At 38.3% G+C, this 20,156-nt stretch overlaps 1 protein-coding gene across 3 annotated transcripts in view; it reads left to right on the top strand.

Annotated features, from left to right (window-relative positions):
• Positions 1–20,156, top strand: part of MEI4 (meiotic double-stranded break formation protein 4) — a 230,758-nt gene that overhangs the window by 138,363 nt on the left and 72,239 nt on the right. For 2 of the 3 annotated variants that reach the window (XM_070480769.1, XM_070480767.1), the window contains exon 4: positions 16,340–16,471. The exons of the other annotated variant lie outside the window; for it this stretch is intronic. In XM_070480769.1, coding sequence (XP_070336870.1) covers positions 16,340–16,471 — 132 coding nt within the window. The remainder of the gene's footprint in view (positions 1–16,339; positions 16,472–20,156) is intronic. 3 annotated transcript variants of the gene reach the window in all.

Genomic DNA, 20,156 nt, shown 5'->3' with positions numbered 1-20,156 from the left:
ATACAAAAAAAGAAATAAAAGGCATCCAAATCATAAAAGAAAAATAATTGTTCTCCATTTGCAGATGATACATCTTATATATAAAAAATCCCCAAGACTCTACCAAAACAGAGTTGGAATTTGAATTCAGTAAAGTTACATGATATAAACAGACAGAAATCATTTGTATTCCTATACAGACAATGCAGTACCTGAAAAAAAAAATAAAACAGTGCTATTCCCAAAAGCATCAGAAACAATAAAATACTATAGAATAAATGTGACCAAAGAAGTAAAAGATCTGTACACTGAGAACTATAAGACTTTGATGAAAGAAACTGAAAATACAAATAAATTGAAAAATAATCCAAATGCATGAATCAGGGAAAATAATACTTTTAAAATGCCCATTCTGCCCAAAGCCATTTTTAGATTAAATGAAATCCCTATTAAAATTCTAATGGCATATTTTTCAAAAATAGAAAACACAATCCTCAAATCCATAGGGAATCACAAAAGACCTCAAATAGCCAAAGCAGTCCTGAGAAAGAACAAATCTAGAGGCATAATTTTCAAAGCTGCATTGATTCATTGAGCATGGTTTAATATGAAAGTAGGCACCTAGTCCAATGGAGCAGAATATAGAGATGAGATAAACCCCCATATATATGGTCAACTAGTATTTGACAATGGACAGGGGCACTCAATAGGGAAAGGATAGTCTCTTCAACAAATTGTGTTGGAAAAAATGGATAACTACATGCAGAAAACTGAAATTAGACCCATAATTTACACCAAAGCACAAGCAACAAAGGCAAAATTCAACAAGTAGGACTACATCAAACTGAAATGTTTCTGCACAGCAAATGAAAAAAAAGTCAGCAAAATGAAAAGGCAACCTACAGAATGGGATAAAATTGAAAAAAAACCACAACTCAATAGAAAAATAAAAACTGATTAAAAAATGGGCAGAGGAACTGAACAGACTTTTTTCCCAAAGAAAGCACACATACGGCCAGCAGGTACATGGAAAGATGCTCAACATCACAAATCATAAGGGAAATGCAAAGCAGAAACCACAAGGAGATATCACCTCACACATAAGATATGACACTTAAAACAGCTGTCATTAAAAAAATAAATATAAGAAATAGCAAGTGTTGGTAAGATGTAGAAAAAAGGGAAATCCTGGTGCACTGTTGGTGGGAATGTAAACTACATGGTCAGTATGGAAAACAGTTTGGAGGTTCCTCAAAAAATTAAAAACAGAACTACCATGTGATCTGTTAATTTTACTTCTGAGCACACATCCAAAAGAAAATGGAATCAGGGTCTTGAAGAGATGTTTGTGTTCCTGTGTTCATTTGCACCAATATTCATAAAGGCCAGGATGAAGAAGGAAACACCTAAGGTTATGCCTACAGATAAATGGGTAAAGATGATGTGGCATATGTACATACAATGGAATATTATTCAGTCATAAGAAAGAAGGAACTCCTGCCATTTTTTGACAACATGGATGGACCCAGAGGGCATTATGCTAAGTGAAATAAGTCAGAGAGGAACAAATGCCATATGATACCACTTATAAGCGGATCCTTTAAAAGCTGAAGTCATAGAAACAGAGAGTAGAATGGCGTTTACCAACTTATATGAGGATAGAACTTGGGAGATGTTGGTCAAAGGGTACATGCTTCCAGCCATTAGTTGAACAAGTTCTGGGGATCTAATGTGCAGCATAGTGATTATAGTTAATCATATTGTATTATATGCTTGAAAGATGCTGAGAGAGTATTTTTTTGGCTGTACCATGCTGCTTACGGGATCTTAGTTCCCAAATCAGGGACCAAGGATCAAGCTCATAACCCCTGCAGTGCAAGTGTGGAGTCTTAACCGCTGGATCTCCAGGGAATTCCCTAAGAGAGTTGATCTTAGTTTCTCAATACAAAAAAAAAAATAAAGAAATGGTGATTATGTGAGATGATGGAGGTGTTTACTAACCCTACCGTAGTAATCATTTCACAGTATGCAAGTGCATCAAATAATCAAACTGTACATCTTAAGTGTTTTTATGTTTGCATCTTCTAGTTGCCAGAAGAAATAGCTGTTCTCAGTTTAGTGTTCATGGGATACTCAGTAGTATAATTTTAAAATACAGATCCCATGTAAACATAGTTGACTTTGCACATTCTTACAGGTGACTATTACTAGTCTACCACTAGTATTATTATTACTGATTTGGAAGATTGTCTTGCTAGTAGATGTTCTCCAGACCACCTTTCCTTGGTACTTAAGCCCTGTGAACTTAACCTAGGGAATCGCAGGCTTTCCCACCTGTTAGAAGGGCCCGGGCATTAGTTGAGAATTCTGTGCTGTCAGTACTTGTTTGCTGACAGGTTTGCTGACAGGCCTCCCCACCTTACCCATTTCTAAAAGATAATTCTCTGATTTTGTCTTATTGTTCTGAATTTCTTCTTTTTCTTTTGGCGTCTGAGGATCTCTCTTTCCCTCTTAAGAATTCAACAATGCATTAAAATATATTGCTTTATATAGTGTTAAGATGCATTACCAAAGACTAGAAATAAGGCAAATGATTGGCTGATCATCTCAGTGACATACTAGGGCCTTATCTAACAGGCTACTCACCCAAGGATAATTGAAATGTCTGGGAACGTACTTCATCAGAGCCCTGACTCTGCAAAGCTCCATATTAACACATAGATTGCTATCTAGTATAGATGCAAATGATTTCTTTACAGCTGAACATGTAAGCCGTGCTAGGCATAGCCGTTTGCGTTAAGGCATATATGCATAAAACCTTTCAAAGCTTTTAAAAAAGAAGACAAAATGATTATCTTCGAGGTTAGGATAGGGGTTTGTCCTGTAAGATATTAACCAGTTTTATATCTAATCCAGCAGTCATATTACAGTATTCTTTCTTTAAAGCCAATGCTCAATTTCTCAAATGTTCTCTACCCTCATTAATGATACAAATACACCAGTGACATGTTCACTTCAAAATGTTTTTGAGAAGAATCCTTTCACATTAGAATCAAACCGGACTGCATTTTGAAAGCTTTTAAACTTATCTTGCCAACTGTAAGCAGAAGTAAATACTGAAGCAAAAGTAATCTTATTTTCTTCTTCATTGAATCTAAGTGACAATGGGGACTAGCTCAGTCACTAGCACATGACTACACTCAGTCATTATTTGCTATGAAGAATGAATACATGTGTAACCATTTACTTTTGACTATTAGAACTTAAATTTATTAAAGAAATAGTTTTCTATTGTGCCCTGTTCTTTAGAGTCCAGGCACTTTCATAAATATTCTCCTACCTCATAGGGAATCTTAACACATCCAGTTATTTAAAAACATCATTTTAGGACTTTCCTGGCAGTCTAGTCTAAAAGACTCCACACTTCCAGTGCAGGGGGTACAAATTCAATCCTTGGCTGAGGAGTCAGAATCCTGCATGTTGTGCAGTGCAGCCATAAAGACAAGAAAAGAATCACATTGTTTTAGGTAATTAATTGTAGCCATAACTTTTACTCTAAACTATACAGCAAATTTATTTTTTGTAGTATATATTTTTCCATTTGAGTAAGAACCTTTGAAAATTGTTTACTGTGACTTACTTTAACTGAGTTTGCATTGTTTACCTTCACTCTTGTTACATTGAATTTCTAAGACCTTCGTAAAACAACTTCTGTTCTACTGCACAGGTCTGCACTGTTCAGACCCTGGAGAGCTAGGGCGGTGGCAGGGCCCTCCATGTGTTTTATAAGCCTTGATTAGTTCCAGAGGTCAATTCCCTGGACATTTCTAACTCTAAATTGCTTGACTACTAGGTCACCTCCATCCTGATAATCCAGATTTATATAAATAGTTACAGTCTGTATGGCTGAATATTGGCTTGTTTTGAAAATTTTATAGATGTGCTTGTAACATTTATGGGAAGAGGGTTATCATACCTGTTTATTTTCCTAGATTTCCTAGAGTAACGTTATATATGTATGTATGTATATATACATATAACATATTCTATATATATACCTGTATGTCTATGTATTTGTTCTAAACAGACTTTGGTTTCTTGCTTTATATAATTACTGCATATTATCTATAGAAAAATAGGGAAGTAAAGGGGTGAAGTTTTCCAAATTTGCTGACATTTTGAGTGCAGCACTTAACAGCATCATCTTTGTAATTTGAAATAACTCAGCTGAAGTTCCATCACCTCCACTCGCTTTGTTCATAGTAATGCTTCCTAAGGCCCACGTGACTACACACTCCTGGATGTCTGGCTGTAGGTGCATGACCACACCATTGTGGTTATCTGGGTCATTAATAGCTTTTTTTGTACATTTCTGTGTATTCTTGCCACTTCTTCTTAATCTCTTCTGCTTTAGGTTCTTGCCGTTTTTGTCCTTTATTGTGCCCATGTTTGCATGAAATGTTTCCTTGGTATCTCCTAATACCACCTGATGCCACCTGATGTGAAGAGCCAGTTCATTGGAAAAAGACCCTGCTGCTGGGAGAGACTGAAGGCAGGAGGAGAAGGGGGTGGCAGAGGATGAGATGGTTGGTTGGCATCACTGACTCTGGACGTGAGTTTGAGCAAGCTCCGGGAGATAGTGAAGGACAGGAAAGCCTGGCGTGCTGCAGTCCATGGGGTCACAGAGAGTCAGACACAACTTTGCTACTGAACAATGCAAACAGCACAAGGTGAAGCATAATGTTACTTGCTTCAGAGAGTAGGAAAGGGTTCATTCTCCACCCAGATTTAAGGAGGATACCGTCTGTACCTGTGCATTCGGGTCTTTTTACCTCACAGTTCAGCTTGCTTCCAGCTTCGGTCTGTTAACAAAAGTTGGTGGTGCACAGGACAGCAGTGGTCTCCTTAATTCAGTGTGGTAATCACATTCGTATGAAAATGTGGCAAGCGATTGAACATTCTGCATGAATGCTCTTGGGGTCTTTCACATCCATTATGTCTCCATAGTAGCTTTAGGCATACGGTGGTTAATAGCACAAGAGAATTCTGGTTCTTAGGATACATATCTAACTTTGAACAAATTACTCTCTCTCAACTGAGACCCTCTTATTTCGATTAAGATTATACCTCCTAGGGGTGTTTTGAAGATTAAATGATGTATAAACACTAAGTGTTGTACATAAAGCAACATAAAAGCTTAATAAATTGTAAGGTAGTTTTACTGGTATTATTTTCTGTTATTCTGTTACTGTGCTATCCTGTAAGGTTTATTACTGGCAGCAACAATAAAAGGCATTCAGGTTTTTAAAAACTCTGAATTTAGTACTAGACTCTGCCACTCACCATGTCATCTTAACATTTCTGAGTCTTAATTGCTTTATTTTTCAAATACTGTTAAAAATGGGGAATGCCACTATCAATGTTATTGGGTTCTTGGATGGAGTATCCCAACTCTTTTGTCAAAATTCCTAGGCAAATTAGAAGAATTTACTAAGAAGCATATTCTTTTAAGAATATGCTTAGAAGAAACCAACATAGTTCTTGTTCTGATAAACGTTTTTAGTTGGTTTAACTTAGTTTCCTTCATTATTAGGGTTATGCAAATAGATATCATGGAAATAGAAGGCATGGTTCAGCAACCTAATGCCTATGCAGGGCAATCCTTCCATAAAACCAATCTCTGCCACTTGTTCGGTTATTCAGTGATAATTATATACCTTTGATCTCAAACTGTTTTCTTCAGAATTTGTTTCACAGGATTCAGTTGTGAACGTATTCGCACCCACCCGTTGGCTGTGTACCTCTTATTAGCAGTGTGTGTACATTTTTAAAAACATGTCAACAACTCAAGGATACAAACCAGCTGATTAAATGAGAAGGCAGATGATTTCCGCAGCCCCCTCAGATCATTTTCAGCATGTAAAATGCCGTGTTTTTTTAATTATTATTTACTTTGACTTCCATTCAAATGTCACACAGCTCCCAATGATAAGGAAATGAAAATTTGTTCGGTTAATCTGCTGCCATTGAGAAGTTGGTCATAAATAAGCAAGATCCGCTCTGCATATAGGCAGATGGCTATTCTAAAGTTTATAGGGTAGGGCCCCAGAGCTTTCCAGACTTATCAGTCACATTGGCTTGAACAAAATGACAAAATCTAACTGAAACTATTGCCTGTCCCATGTCCAAGCCTACAAAAGAAACCTGGGAAATATAATGAATTTTTTGAAGGCGCCACTGTTCCCTTTGGGGGGTGCTTTTGGATTTTTCTGGACATTAATTGTCCTTAGCTGCATCCTGGATAAGTTCTTAGCATGTTAAAACAAGATATGTTCAGTATCTATAATTGCAGTTCTTGTTTTCAGCAGGCTAGGAATTTAAATAAACATAACTTCATATATATCCATATTAAATTTCACTTAGGACTAGTGATTATAGCTTAGGGAGTTCATTTTTATTTATTATTATTATCATTTTTGCTTTACTTTATTTTGCTACTACAGCACCAGCTCTCTTGCCTAGTATTACCTGGCTTAAATTTTGATTTGCAATATTTTGTTGAAATTATTAATTAAAAACATGACTAAAGGGTCGAATGGTGTAGCATGATGTTAGAGGAGGCCCTGCAGTTACGATCCAGTCATACAGTTCATACGCAGTTCATTCACCCAGCCTGAAACTCATGTGGCCCCTATTGTGTCTGCAAGAAATCCTAAAGGCTTGCTCAGAGCCTTTGTTGAAATCAATGCATTTTATGTCTGGGCCTTCTTTTGATTGCATATAGCAACTTTATCTTAATAGGATAGGAGTTAAGGTAGTATCAGTTCAGTTCAGTCACTCAGTCATGTCCAACTCTTTGCGACCCTATGGACTGCAGCATGCCAGTCTTCTTGTCCAACACCAGCTCCCGGAGCATGCTTATATCAGGGTAGTATACTTGATATTTATTAATTGATGTACTTTCCTCCTGGACTCTGTATGCTTCTCTTAGTTATCAAAAATGTTCTGCATAGTAATGTCCTAGAATTGTCCCAGCATCCACATATATATTATTCTATGAGTTGAGACATCTACTTCCATATTTTTTTGAAACCCATGTATCACTTGCTCATTTCTATTCCATTAGGGCCTTTATCTGACTTCTCAGCAGTTATCATGAATATATTATCAATTAACCTTCAAGTGCTTTGTATACTTTAGGATAAAATTCATTAAACATTGACTTTAGTTCAGTTAGTTCAATTCTCACAGTATTTTTGCATCCTATCTGCAGTTTTACAAAGGACTTAACATCTTCTCTACCCCAATAATCACTGAATTTGAACTTCTAATTGTTTCATATTATCTCCTATTTTTATTATTGTTTATTATTTCCAAATTGAAGATCATCCCTTTCAATGGAAAAAATGGAAAGTATGATAAATACATGATTTTTTGTCATCTGTTAGCTCTGTACCACCATTTTTTCACAGTAAAACTGCCCCTTTGGCCTCATTGCTCTAACCCTAATCAGATAATTGCCTGCCTTTTGATTTTTTTTAGAAGCCTCGCTTCATTTTGAAACTCCATGATACACGCAGTACTCGAGTGTCATCACATGGTTGGGCTTTGGCCCTTCTGCCTGTTTTCCCAGCAGTCACCTGACCCGCATCTGTGTGCCCAGCTCTCCCTCAAGCCCTGGGCTCCCAGCGTCCTATGGCAAGGATTTGAGGAGCCCTGGATAATTCCATTTCAGTCAGCCGTGTTTGTAGAACTGATAACCTCACATTCCAGTTCAGTAAACACATGTTGGGCCTTGCCTCTTTGTGGCAGGAATGGGAACTGAGTCCTGTCTCACTTCCCTCTGCTTGGTTCCCTGCATTGTCAGCCTTCCCTGTGTCTTAGTTTATCCTCAGAACTGAGCTCCTGCAGTCTACAGCTGGATCACGGGTCTTCAAACCATGACCTCTCCTGAGATCCTCCTTTCATGTGTTGAACTTGCTTGCCAGAGTGCCTGTTATTTCTTGCTGTTCTTCTGACAAGGTCTGAACTTGTCTACTATTACTGTCTTTTTTAAACACACTTCATTGGTCTTATAAGCCTCACCTCCCACCCTGACCAGTGTTATCAAAGCTAGGTCTCCCCTTTGGAAACTTGTCAAGCTCTAGCTTATAGATTTTCACTTAGTGGTACCTCTGAGGTTTCCAGAATTTTGTTGATAGACTATGCACAGTCTTTAGAGCAAAAATCCTACTATGATGGAGGCTTATGTGGAAGTTTCTGTTAAAGGGTTGGGATGTACCTCTGTCAGACATATGTGCACACCTCTGGCCAAAAATAGAGCTTGATCTTGGTGTCCTTGGCCATACCTTGTTTCTCCTAACATCACCCTTCCCTGCCCTCTTTTTTGTGTTTTGTTTTGTAAACTGAGTACTCCTCTTAGGAGATAGACACCTCTGAGAGTGTCTTACCACTGTAATCACAAAGAGATGAAGTTCCCTGGGATCTCAAGCCGAAGAAGCAGGTCCTGTATGCCTTTCTCCAGCCCGCTCCTTCTTTGGCCCATCTGTCGGGAACCCAGTCATGCCTGCGCTTCTCCTCGAGAGAAGTAATGGGATAGAAGAGATGTAAGGGCTTCATCAAGCTGCAACTGGGATCTTTTTAAGGCATTTTTATACTTCCATTTTTTAAAAATTATTAGGGTATAGTTGATTTACACTGTGTATTAGCTTCAGGTGCACAAAGTGAATCAGTTATACATATACATATATCCACCTTTTTAAGATTGTTTTCCCCATATAGGCCATTACACAGCATGGAGTAGCATTCCATGTGGTATGGCTTAGAAGGTAAAGAATTTGCCTTCAATGCAGGAGACCCAGGTTCCACCTCTGTCTCAGAAAGATCCCCTGGAGAAGGGAATGGGAACCCACTGCAGTATTCTTGCTTGGGGAATCACTATGGACAGAGGAGCATGGTGGGCTATAGTCCATGGGGTCTCAAAGAGTCAGACACGACTAAGCACAGTATGCACAGTATATAGTAGGTCATTATTAATGATCTATTTTATATATAGTAGTGTGTTCACGTCAGTCCTAATCTTGCAATTTGTTCCTCCCACCCTTCCCCCTTGGGAACTATAAGTTTGTTTTGTCTATCTGTGACTCTGTGTTGTAGATAAGTTCTTACATACTTCCATTTTGTTATCTTTTCTTGATGTTGAAAATAGCTAACATTCATTGGGCATTACTATGTGCCAAGCACTGTTACAAGTCCTATGTATTAACTCATCTATTTTTCAAACCAAGCCTATGAAATTGTAACTCTTCTTAACCTCCTTTTACAGATGAGAAAACTGAGGTAAAGAGAAGTGTGGTTACTTCGCAGTGGTCACATAGGGAACAGTTTGCAGAGTTACGTTTTGAACAGGAGTCTAGATCCAGCATCTGAACTCTAAATGACTAGATGATCTCACCTCTCTGAGGTGGAAATTGTAGTAGTAAGAGTTATAAGTGTCATATAGTAACAGCAGCAGAGAGAAACAAGCTCCGCTAAGTTATAGAAGCATCCTGAGAGGCTCTGTGATGGGAATTTTAGAGAACATACAGGTGATTACGGAATCCATAGTGTGTCCCAAATGTTCATGAAAATGCTACATAGTTGTATCACTTTAATAATGATAATTTTAGTACATATTTTATTTAAAATCTTTAACAGCTGATTTTTTTTTAAGGAAAAAGGAAATCAAAGAAGATGTATGTAATTTTCTTTTACTTCCCACCCACAATTCTTAGGTTTGTTGATTTATCTTATTTACTCTAGGAGGAATGTATTGATAATTCAGTTGTTTCTAATCCAAGTTCTTGCACATGTTTAAGAAAAAATACATATTCAGAAAAGTTATATATTAAATACATACTTAAAAAGTGATTGCGTCTAAAATGAAATTAAAATAATTTACTTGTATTAGCATAAAAATAACAAAATAATAAATTTTCAAGAAAAGTACAAGATATCTTTGCTTAAAAACAGAAAATATTAAGAAATTAAAGAAAACAAAAGAAATTAAAGAGAACATATTTCATGTTCATGGATATTATTAAGATGGGAAGTCCACAGTTATTTGTAATGTTATGTTCCCTGTAAAGGGTCATTTTTCTCTGATTGCTCTCAAGTTTGTCTCTCTATCCACGGTTTTCAGGATTTGGCCCTGATATGCCTAGGCTTTTTTTTTTAATACTAATTGCTTTAAGTTAATGAGATTCTTGAATGTGTACATTTAATGTACATTTAATCTGTCTTTCACCAGATTCAGAGTTTTCAGCAATTGTTTCTTCAAACATCTTCTGCCTGTCCTGCCCCTTTTTTCCTTCTGAATCCCAGTTACACTTAAAATGGAGCTGTGACTATTGTCTCACGTGTCCCTGAGATGCTGTTCATTCTTCAAGTTGCATAAATTCTACTGACCTGTATTCAAGTATATCAACTCTTTACTCATTCATCTTCATTGTCCTCCTGAGCTCATCCACCTTGAGTTTTTATGTCACACATTCTTGAATCTTTACTTGGTTCTTTTTAATGTTTCTTTTTCTTTACTGAATATGTATCTTTTGGGTTAGTACTAGCATTAAGCCCAGTTTTAATACTTGTCTTAAAATCCCTTCTTGTAAAACACACCCACAGAATCAGTCCTGCTGCTTCTTTTTCCCTGATGGAGGCAGCATAGAGACAGAAGTCTCCAAAACTGCTGGTCCCAAATGATAGAGATTTATCATCAGGAATCTCCTGATTCAGGAAGAATTCTTCCAGCTGTTCCAGAATGCTGCTATACCTTCTAGGAAACTATCATCATTCAAAAGGGATACCCTACACCCTGCCTTTCTCCTCAAGTATTAATAATTCTCCACGATGTCTTAAATAAAATGTACTAATTACAAACATTTAAATTATATCCAGAACCATCTCTGAAGGAGAGTATTAACCTTTTTAGTGCATGAAGTGTGCTTGAAGAATATCTGAGTGGTGATTCCAGTCTATCAGCTGTGGACCACTCCTCTTAATTATTCAACATTCATATACTCCATTTTCCCATATTCGAACTTCCCTCAAACCTCAATATGTGTTATGAAAACATAATGTACCAGCTCTGTGGAAACAAAAATCTGTAGACCTCTCCTCAGAAGGAAGGATTCAAAGTTCGGTCCTTTCATGTCATGTGATGTGATGTGATGGTAATCATCCTCATGCTAGTTCAGACATAATTCTAGTTTGAGACTTTGTAATTCATGGACTAAATTATGAAATACATGCACACAGTCACACACACACACACGTGCACACACACAAGCACAGAGGAAGAAAAAAGTAACCCATCATGGCCTTAAGTTCTACAGCTGGTTATGAGTCTGTGATTTGTATTGACTTTCTTTTCTACTGCCAATCACATTCCCCTTCGTCCTCAGCCAGAACCTTAGTTGATTTATACAGTTTCATCTCTGAAGGGTCTGACCTCATGAAGCTGGCTCTAGTATTCTTTTTACTTCTGCCACTCGGATGTGTCAGTCCTACAGGGCAGTCCCTGGCTTCCAGGTATAATCTTCCCTGCTATATCACATTGTAAATCCCAGGTATAATCTTCCCTGCTCCATCATATTGTAAATCCCAGGTATAATCTCCCCTGTTCCATCACATTGTAAATCTCAGGTATACTCTCCCCTGCTCCATCACATTGTAAATTTCAGGTATAATCTCCCCTGCTCCATCATACTGTAAATCCCAGGTATAATCTCCCCTGCTCCATCATATTGTAAATCCCAGGTATAATCTCCCCTGCTCCATCACATTGTAAATCTCAGGTATACTCTCCACTGCTCCATCACATTGTAAATCCCAGGTATAATCTTCCCTGCTCCATCACATTGTAAATCCCTGTTTTCCTTCACACTGAAGTCAGCTGCACCAGGAACCTCTCTTTTGCCAATGGCGTTGTAGCATGAAAAAATCTACGTGGCCAGGTGGAAACCTCAACTTCCAGTTTGTGAAACTACTGCTGGGTCAGTCAGTAGGAAGCATTTTCACTTGCTTATGTAGACCTCTAGGGAGAAATCCAGTGCCACAAGGATGGGAATAATACTTTGCCCATAAATCATTAGATGTCTCTTGAGAGTTCCTAGCCTCACTTTCATACATTGATTCCTGAACCTCTGTATTCTGGATGTGGGGGACGGAACGTTGTATATTGGTCACTGGTTTAGAGCATGTTTCCTACTATTCAACCTTTTATGAAGTGGTATTCTAGTTGGAACTAACTGCCCAAGGAAACTTTACCCATGGTTTCCGTTCCTACTTGATCCCTATTTTGATCTATTACAACTACTTAATGATGAAATTGCAGCCATGAAATTAAAAGACGCTTGCTCCTTGGAAAGAAAGTTATGACCAACCTAGACAGCATATTAAAAAGCAGAGACATTACTTTGCCAACACAGGTTCGTCTAGTCAAGGCTATGGTTTTTCCAGTAGTCATGTATGGGTGTGAGAGTTGGACTCTAAAGAAAGCTGAACATCGAAGAATTGATGCTTTTGAACTGTGGTGTTGCAGAAGACTCTTGAGAGTCCCCTAGACTGCAAGGAGATCCAACCAGTCCTTCCTAAAGGAGATCAGTCCTGGGTGTTCATTGGAGGGACTGATGTTGAAGCTGAAACTCTAGTACTTTGGCCACCTGATGCGGAGAGTTGACTCATTTGAAAAGACTCTGATGCTGGGAAAGATTGAGGGCAGGAGGAGAAGGGGACGATAGAGAATGAGATGGTTGGATGGCATCACCGACTCAATGGACATGGGTTTGGGTGGACTGGGAGCTGGCGATGGACAGGGAGGCCTGGCATGCTGCAGTTCATGGGGTCGCAAAGAGTCAGACATGGCTAAGTGACTGAACTGAACTGAACTGAATGATGGAACTGTGCCATGTATGCCTGACTTTAGATAACACCCAATTGAGATGAGTAGCTCTGGGCATACTGTCACTTGGTGTCTACAGTCAGGAACTCATTCAGTCTTTACTGGGGCCAAATAGCATAAGCAAGTGGTTTTTTTTTTCTATAAAGGATAAAATTTACTTGTCAAGAAAGGTATGACTTTCTCCCCAAACCTACATGCCCTCCTTTGTAATTATCTGATTAGGGTCACGTCTGCAGAATTCACAGAATATATTGATTAGCTCCAGGGATATTGGCTCTTATTGGTCATGAGATCCATTCTTGTTCGTCACCTAGAGGAACAAACTTCTTCCTCAGCTTCTAGAGATCTTTCTATGCTCTTCTGGGCCCCTCTTGAAATTCACAGCCTTGTGATTTCTCAATCTGTACATCTAAGTAAAAAAACCAAAGGGATATATGTTGCCTCAGATATCCAGAGGCACATCAAGTATTGTATCTTTTTATTAGTGATGGGAGCTACATCTAAAGCAACATGTTTTGCATTTGGGGAGTGTATTCCAACATGTGTCAGACCCCGAAATTTGCCAAGTGCACCAGGCATCTGAATTTCTGGGGTTCATTCTCTGAAATGCATGTGTGTTTACTGGGGTGCTCAGAGCCCTGCCAAATCAGCATGCGTCCAGTGCACTGGCATGCTGTCGTTGGACCAGTTCAGTAATCAGAATCCTGTGAACTTAATGATGGCATGGAGCCAGCAAGTTGCCACAGCCTGGACAGGACAGGAGAAGCACACTGCAGTATCCTAGGTAAATGCAAACTCCCCCGGTCAGGACCTGCTTTCCCAAGTGTCAGAGGCAGGGAGCTGCATCTGGAACCGTCATTAGCACTGTGTAAGTAGAAACACCGCCTGACTAATTTTATAATAATTCACTGGCGTTCTCCAAGATCCTTCAATTTCCTGTGCAGGTCAAATAGGCAAATTTATTGGGCACGTGGGTAGGCATTTCCACTCCTGGATAATCCAGTACTTCAATGTGGCACTGAGGTCTGTGAATCCTCTAGGTGAATATATAGATCCAAGCACCTTGGGGAAACCTTGAGCTAATAGGAATGACTCCCTAAGCCAGTGGGTCACCAAAATAGTATCCTGCTGCTTCTACTGAGTTTAAGAACCTGGAGATGAAGGAGTCCTCTGAGCCGGCTGCAGGATAAGCCAGAATCACACCACCTCTGCCACAGACTGCGCCCTGCTTCTCTTATTCTAAAATGCACTGCTGCATCCAGTTCCCAAATGAATGCTCTACCTGGCAGAGCTCAGATCACATCCCGAATCCTAACTGCAGAGGAATCTGCAAAATTTCTTTCCAGCCCTCCTGTCCCTGAAATACAGATAAGAGGCGCTATAGAGTAGAAAAGGGTGGTGGAGGTGTTGCCAAGCCCTTTTCTGGTTTCCACTGCAGTCACCTCATACGTGATAAAAGCCCAGGCTCCAGCTCAGCCTCTCTCAAAGTTCCCTGCAATTTACAAAAGGGCAAATGTCAATTAAAATGAAAGGAAGAATAGAGACCATTTTATAATAACATTCACAGAATTTTAAATCATCCTAATGGCTATATACTTAGTCTCTGCTCTCATATGGATCTCAGTCACATTGGAGAACAGTCTTACTTCACAGCCATACAGTGGAAAAACGCTTTGTGATGAACTTTCCTTCTCAGCGGTGTCCTCTAAAAGGACTGTATTAACTCTAGACAAATGATTTTATTTCTAGTATTTAACATCTCAAGGGTCAATGAATTAAACATAACCTTTAATGCCTTTATATTACTATCCTACATTGTAACATTTAACACTTAAGGGACACTTACTGGGGGCCTGGCCCTATGTTAATCATTTTTGCTGTCTTAACTTCACATGTAGGACTCTATGTAGGTGCTGCTGTCCAGTCACTGTTTTGCAGAAGTGTAAGCTGAGACATATAAGGTTTAGTAAGTTGTTAGTACAAGTTGATAAGCGTGGAGCTGGGATTTGACTTAGGCAAGTGTTGGGCCCTAGAGTCTGCAGTTTGTCACACCTTCACTTCATCCCCCCTGTGTAAAGTCCATTTTATTGTGAAATTTATCTTGTCTTTAAGCTATCCCCTAAAGATTAGATATTAAGGAAAAATGGTAAGTAAACAACTGCATCATCTGTGAAATACTCAATAGAAGTTTTTCAGAACTTAGCTAAGAGCACTCTTTATTTCAGGTACAAAGAAAAATGTTATAAAAAATGGGACATATAATAAATGGTATTAAAGAGTTACAAAAGATGGGAGTCTTAGCTACTTATCTTATTAGGAAATAACTGATAAATAACTGATTTGCTATGATAATAAATTGTGTGGTTTTAGTTGTAAATTTGGTAAGTTGATTTAGAAAATTATTATTAACAGCTAGTTATACACATCTGGATTTATAATAGACATTTTTTGAAGTCTATAATCTATTCAGTTTTTTAGTGTCATTGATTAGCTTTTAAAGCATATCATTAAAATATCAGTTTGGAAATATCTATATTAAGTGTCCATCCTAAAGGACACAGATGGCATTTCTTAGTGTCATATGGTATTAGTTATTTAGCATTGTCATTTAAATATTTTATATAGAAAAGCAGTGTCTCCCCAATATGATTTTAAGCTCATAGAGTGCAATGGCAAGGTAGATGCTGTTTTTGTGTTTTGAGATACTCCTTGAAGCCTCCTTTCTCCCAGATATATTAAAGCTAAGATTTAATGAAAACTGAGGTATGAGTTATATGTACCTTAATGGGAATGATAATCAAGTGGCATTTCTCCTAATAACTATAAGGGATATGGTTTATTGTCTCCCACTGTCCTTTGGAATTTATTGAATGATAAGTTCTTTTGCTACCTCTAGATGAAAAATCAGAGTCCCACATTTTTTTCTCCTCGCACTAAATGATCTCTCTTTTGATTTGTGCAGAATAGGCACCCACACCCGTCCCTCTGCAGCGTGGAGGTGGGCCTCTCCCCAAAGACATCTTCAAACCTTTTCCTCTTTCCTTTTTATCATCTCTACCTCTACAGCTCCATATCTATATTTAATGGTTAAGGGTCTAAGAGTCTGGTTTTGTCATCCCCTTGATTCATTTTGTATGTAGTCTATCATCTAAACGATATGATCTTTTGGTCCTTCAGCTAAAACTTCCATTTTAGAACCTTGTCACACATTTCAAAATATTAACTGCTATAAAATTTCATTGCTTCTATCATGATAATCTGTCTACTTCACAGTTTTGCTTGAGACTGACCCAGAATTATGTTGACACTTTCTGTGCTCCCCGCAGCAGGGAGCTCAGTAGTAAATCTTAGAAAATGCCCATTAAATATTTTCTGACCTGGCTTGACAGAAAGTAGAAGCCTACTTATCTTGATCTGTAGTTTCAGGTGCAGCGTTATGTCTCGCAGAGTCTGGTAACCCTGGGAAGTTGCAGCTTGTTGAGAAGATCTATAATATCTCTGCTTCTGTCAGAAGTAAACAGCTTTGCTGATGATCTGGGTGCCATCGACCAGGTACATACAACTTGAAACTGTAACTTTCTTTTATAGTTAATTAATGCAGCTGTAAACTTGTTTTCCCTTTTCTTCCTCTCTCGTTTTGCCAGGCAGATCTTTTCATCACTACCTTCTTTCTGGTAATACATGAATATTGTTACTGCCTGCTGAAATTACAGAAAAATATTTTCATAAAATAGTTTTCAAAATAATGCCATTTTATCACCCTTACTGGTATCAAAGGTGTTACTAGTAATGACAAAGGAGTGGCCTTAAGCCTCTCCAACCAAGTAGTGTATTCCTAAAGTGAGAGGAAAGTGAACAAGAGTGGATGCTGAGAGGAGAATAACCTCTGACCAACGGTTCTTATTTCTAATTGCTCATAAGACTCATCTGACTGACTTTAAATATCTAGTTGCCAAGGCATATGCCAGTGGAATTAAATGGAAGTCTCTGGGGTTAAGACGCAGGTACCATAGTTCAGTTCAGTCACTCAGTTGTGTCCGACTCTTTGCGACCACATGGACTGTAGCACACCAGGCCTCCCTGTCCATCACCAACTCCCAGAGCTTACTCAGACTCATGTTCATTGAGTCAGTGATGCCATCCAACCATCTCATCCTCTGTCATCCCCTTCTCCTCCCACCTTCAATCTTCCCCAGCATCAGGGTCTTTTCAAATGAGTCAGTTCTTCACATCAGGTAGCCAAAGGATTGGAGTTTCAGCTTCAGCATCAGTCCTTCCAATGAATATTCAGGACTGATTTCCTTTAAGATTGACTGGTTGGATCTCCGTGCAGTCCAAGGGACTTTCAAGAGTCTTCTCCAACACCACAGTTCAAAGCATCAATTCTTTGGTGCTCAGCTTTCTTCATGGTCCAACTCTCACATCCATACATGACCACTGGAAAAACCATAGCTTTGACTCAACAGACCATTGTCGGGAAAGTAACGTCTCTGCTTTTTAGCATGCTGACACATTACCCTAAGTCCCCTACATAGAAGCAAGTTCCATTCTGAGCGCATGTTCGTAAGTCCAGTTTGTTTCTCAGTCCAAAAAAGTTAGCCTAGGTAGCCATCTAACACAATTGGCTTGGCTATACAGTACTGTACAGTAATACATTCATAACACTTTTCACACAAATAATACATACTTAAAAAGCAAACACAAAAAGTGAAACATTCTAAATCTTATTGTACAATACCTTGAAAAGTACAGTAGTGCCAGCTACTTCACCCCTGCTTTTACACTTGCTTTTGGACACCCTGGGCTTGAAGTAAAGATACCATACTCTGTGTTCAGTGCAGTAGTGTACAATAATGTACACAGAAGCACAACCACCTGAAGAGGATGCATGCATGTGACAGTGTACACCAGGCATGTGAACTCACTTATGTCATTGGACATGCGAGCTCGAAGTTTCACATGTAGGGGACTTACTGTATCGATATTGTTAAAGTTCACCAGGTGATTCCATTATGCAGCCAAGTTTGAAAACGATTCTCTAAGCCCTTTTATCTGTGAGTCTTATGTCACTGCTAACAAATGTATCTGAGGAACAGAAGTCATTCTCATGTTTTAATGTTGACAGTGACATATTTTCTGTGTTCATTTTGTCAGTTCATCTAATATTATTATTGTTTCTATGGTAGAAGTAAGCACAATCAAAGGAAATTAGAGACAGAAATGTTTTGGTAAAGAGAAAAAAATTAATATTAAGAAAATTGTGTATATATAATATTAAACACTTAACCAAACTCATACATCTAAGTTCTCTACATTTAATGACAAAATATTGTGTAATCTAATTGATTTCAATCCATGACATGGTAAATCATCTAGTCAGTAGATTTTCAAGTCACTGTTAAATGGAGAAGTCTTGTAAGAACTCTGTTAGATTTTTTTTTAATTAGTTACTAATGATCTGAAAGAGCAAAAAATCCTTTTGAGAAAGAAATAAGGCACATTTACTAATGGAAAAAACAGTGTTGTGTTAAAACGCATGGTGCTGTTTGTAGGAGCTTTCAAGACCAAGAAAATGATCAAGGTAGATTACAGGTCCTTGAAAAGATTGCATGAAAAAGGAACAGCTTGAAAATGGATTTGAATTGAAAAACATAGAATATATAATGTCAGGATACTGAGTGTTATTTTTAAAAGGTGTGCCCAGAGCTCTGAGGAAACAGGTTGAGCTCGTGGCATTAAAGCAGGAATCAATGTGGGAAATTAGTTTGATGGAATCAGATTTGTGTGGAGAATAACAAAGTACAGGAAAAAAAAAACTATTAACATAGTCTCATTAATTTGTGGGCTTCCCTTGCCAAACTACATGAAGTAGTTTTGCTTTTTACCTAGTTTATAGATAAAGAAATCAAACCATAGAAAAGTTAAGCAGCTTGACCAAGCTAGCAGAAAGAACATACGCTACAAGCCATGATTCAAACCCAGGCATTCTGATTATTAAGCAACTTTAAAACAAGAGTAAAAACAGAAAAACAAGAGTTAGTTTTTGGCAGATAATATGTCTTAACATGCTTTACATGAATTGTCCCATTCAATTATTTTAATAACCTTTCAAGATATTAGTATTACGGTTTAAAGACAAGAAAACTACTCATCAGCATTCTTACCAATGGATGACAGAATTTACTCCAATCAATTTTAAGGAGAAGGAAAAAAATGCATGAAGAGCTATGGAACTGTTGAAGAAAAACCTAGGTCCCTTCCGTAACTTTATTTCCTTCGGCTCCAAAATCACTGTGGACAGTGACTGCAGTTATGAAATTAAAAGATGCTTGCTTCTTGGAAGAAAAGCTATGACAAACTTAGACAGCATATTAAAAAGCAGATTCGTCTCTTTACCAGCAGAAGTCTGTATAGTCAAAGCTATGGTTTTTCCAGTAGTCTCGTACAAAAATGAGAGTTGGACCATAAGGAAGGGTGAGTGCCAAAGAATTGGTCCTTTCTAACTATGTTGCTAGAGAAGACTCTTGGAAGTCCCTGAGACAGCAAGGAGATCAAACCAATCAATCCTAAAGGAAATCCACCCTGAATATTCATTGGAAGGATGGATACTGAAGATCCAATACTTTATTGGCCACCTGATGTGAAAAGCCAACTCACTGGAAAAGACTCTGATGCTGGGAAAGATTGAGGGCAGGAGAAAAAGAGGGCAACAAATGGTTGGATGGCACAGTCAACTCAATGAACATGAGTTTGATCAAGCTCCGGGAGACAGTGAAGGTCAGGGAAGCCTGGTGTGCTGCAGTCCATGGGGTTGCAGAGTCAGACACAACTGGGTGACTGAACAACCCCCTCCCACAATCACTGAGCAAAATCTGGTTTCAGAGGAATTGCTGCCTTCACCATCATGATCATGAAGCCGCTTGCTGACTCCAGGAGCTCCTACTATAGACACAGGGTCCATAAAAGAGCCCTGAATCTCACTGTGTGATTCAGTTTCAGCTAATACAGTTTTTCTGTGTGCATTTATTTCTAAACTTAACAGCATATTCAGAACCAGAGCAGCAAGGAAATATAGAAAATTTACTTTTATGCTTTTCCAGATTTTTTTTTTTTTACTATAAAAGGGTATATAATGATTAACGATTAGTCAGTTCAAGGTGTCTACTACATGTAAGGCTCAGAAATTCAGTAAAACAGTGGTAAGAGATGGAGTTAGAGTAGAAGGGAATATAAGGGG

The sequence above is a fragment of the Odocoileus virginianus genome, chromosome 19, assembly GCF_023699985.2.
Source record: "Odocoileus virginianus isolate 20LAN1187 ecotype Illinois chromosome 19, Ovbor_1.2, whole genome shotgun sequence".
In the NCBI taxonomy this organism is placed as follows: Eukaryota; Metazoa; Chordata; class Mammalia; order Artiodactyla; family Cervidae; genus Odocoileus; species Odocoileus virginianus.
Note: the sequence above shows the minus strand (reverse complement) of the source record. Positions and strands in the feature narration are given on the sequence as shown.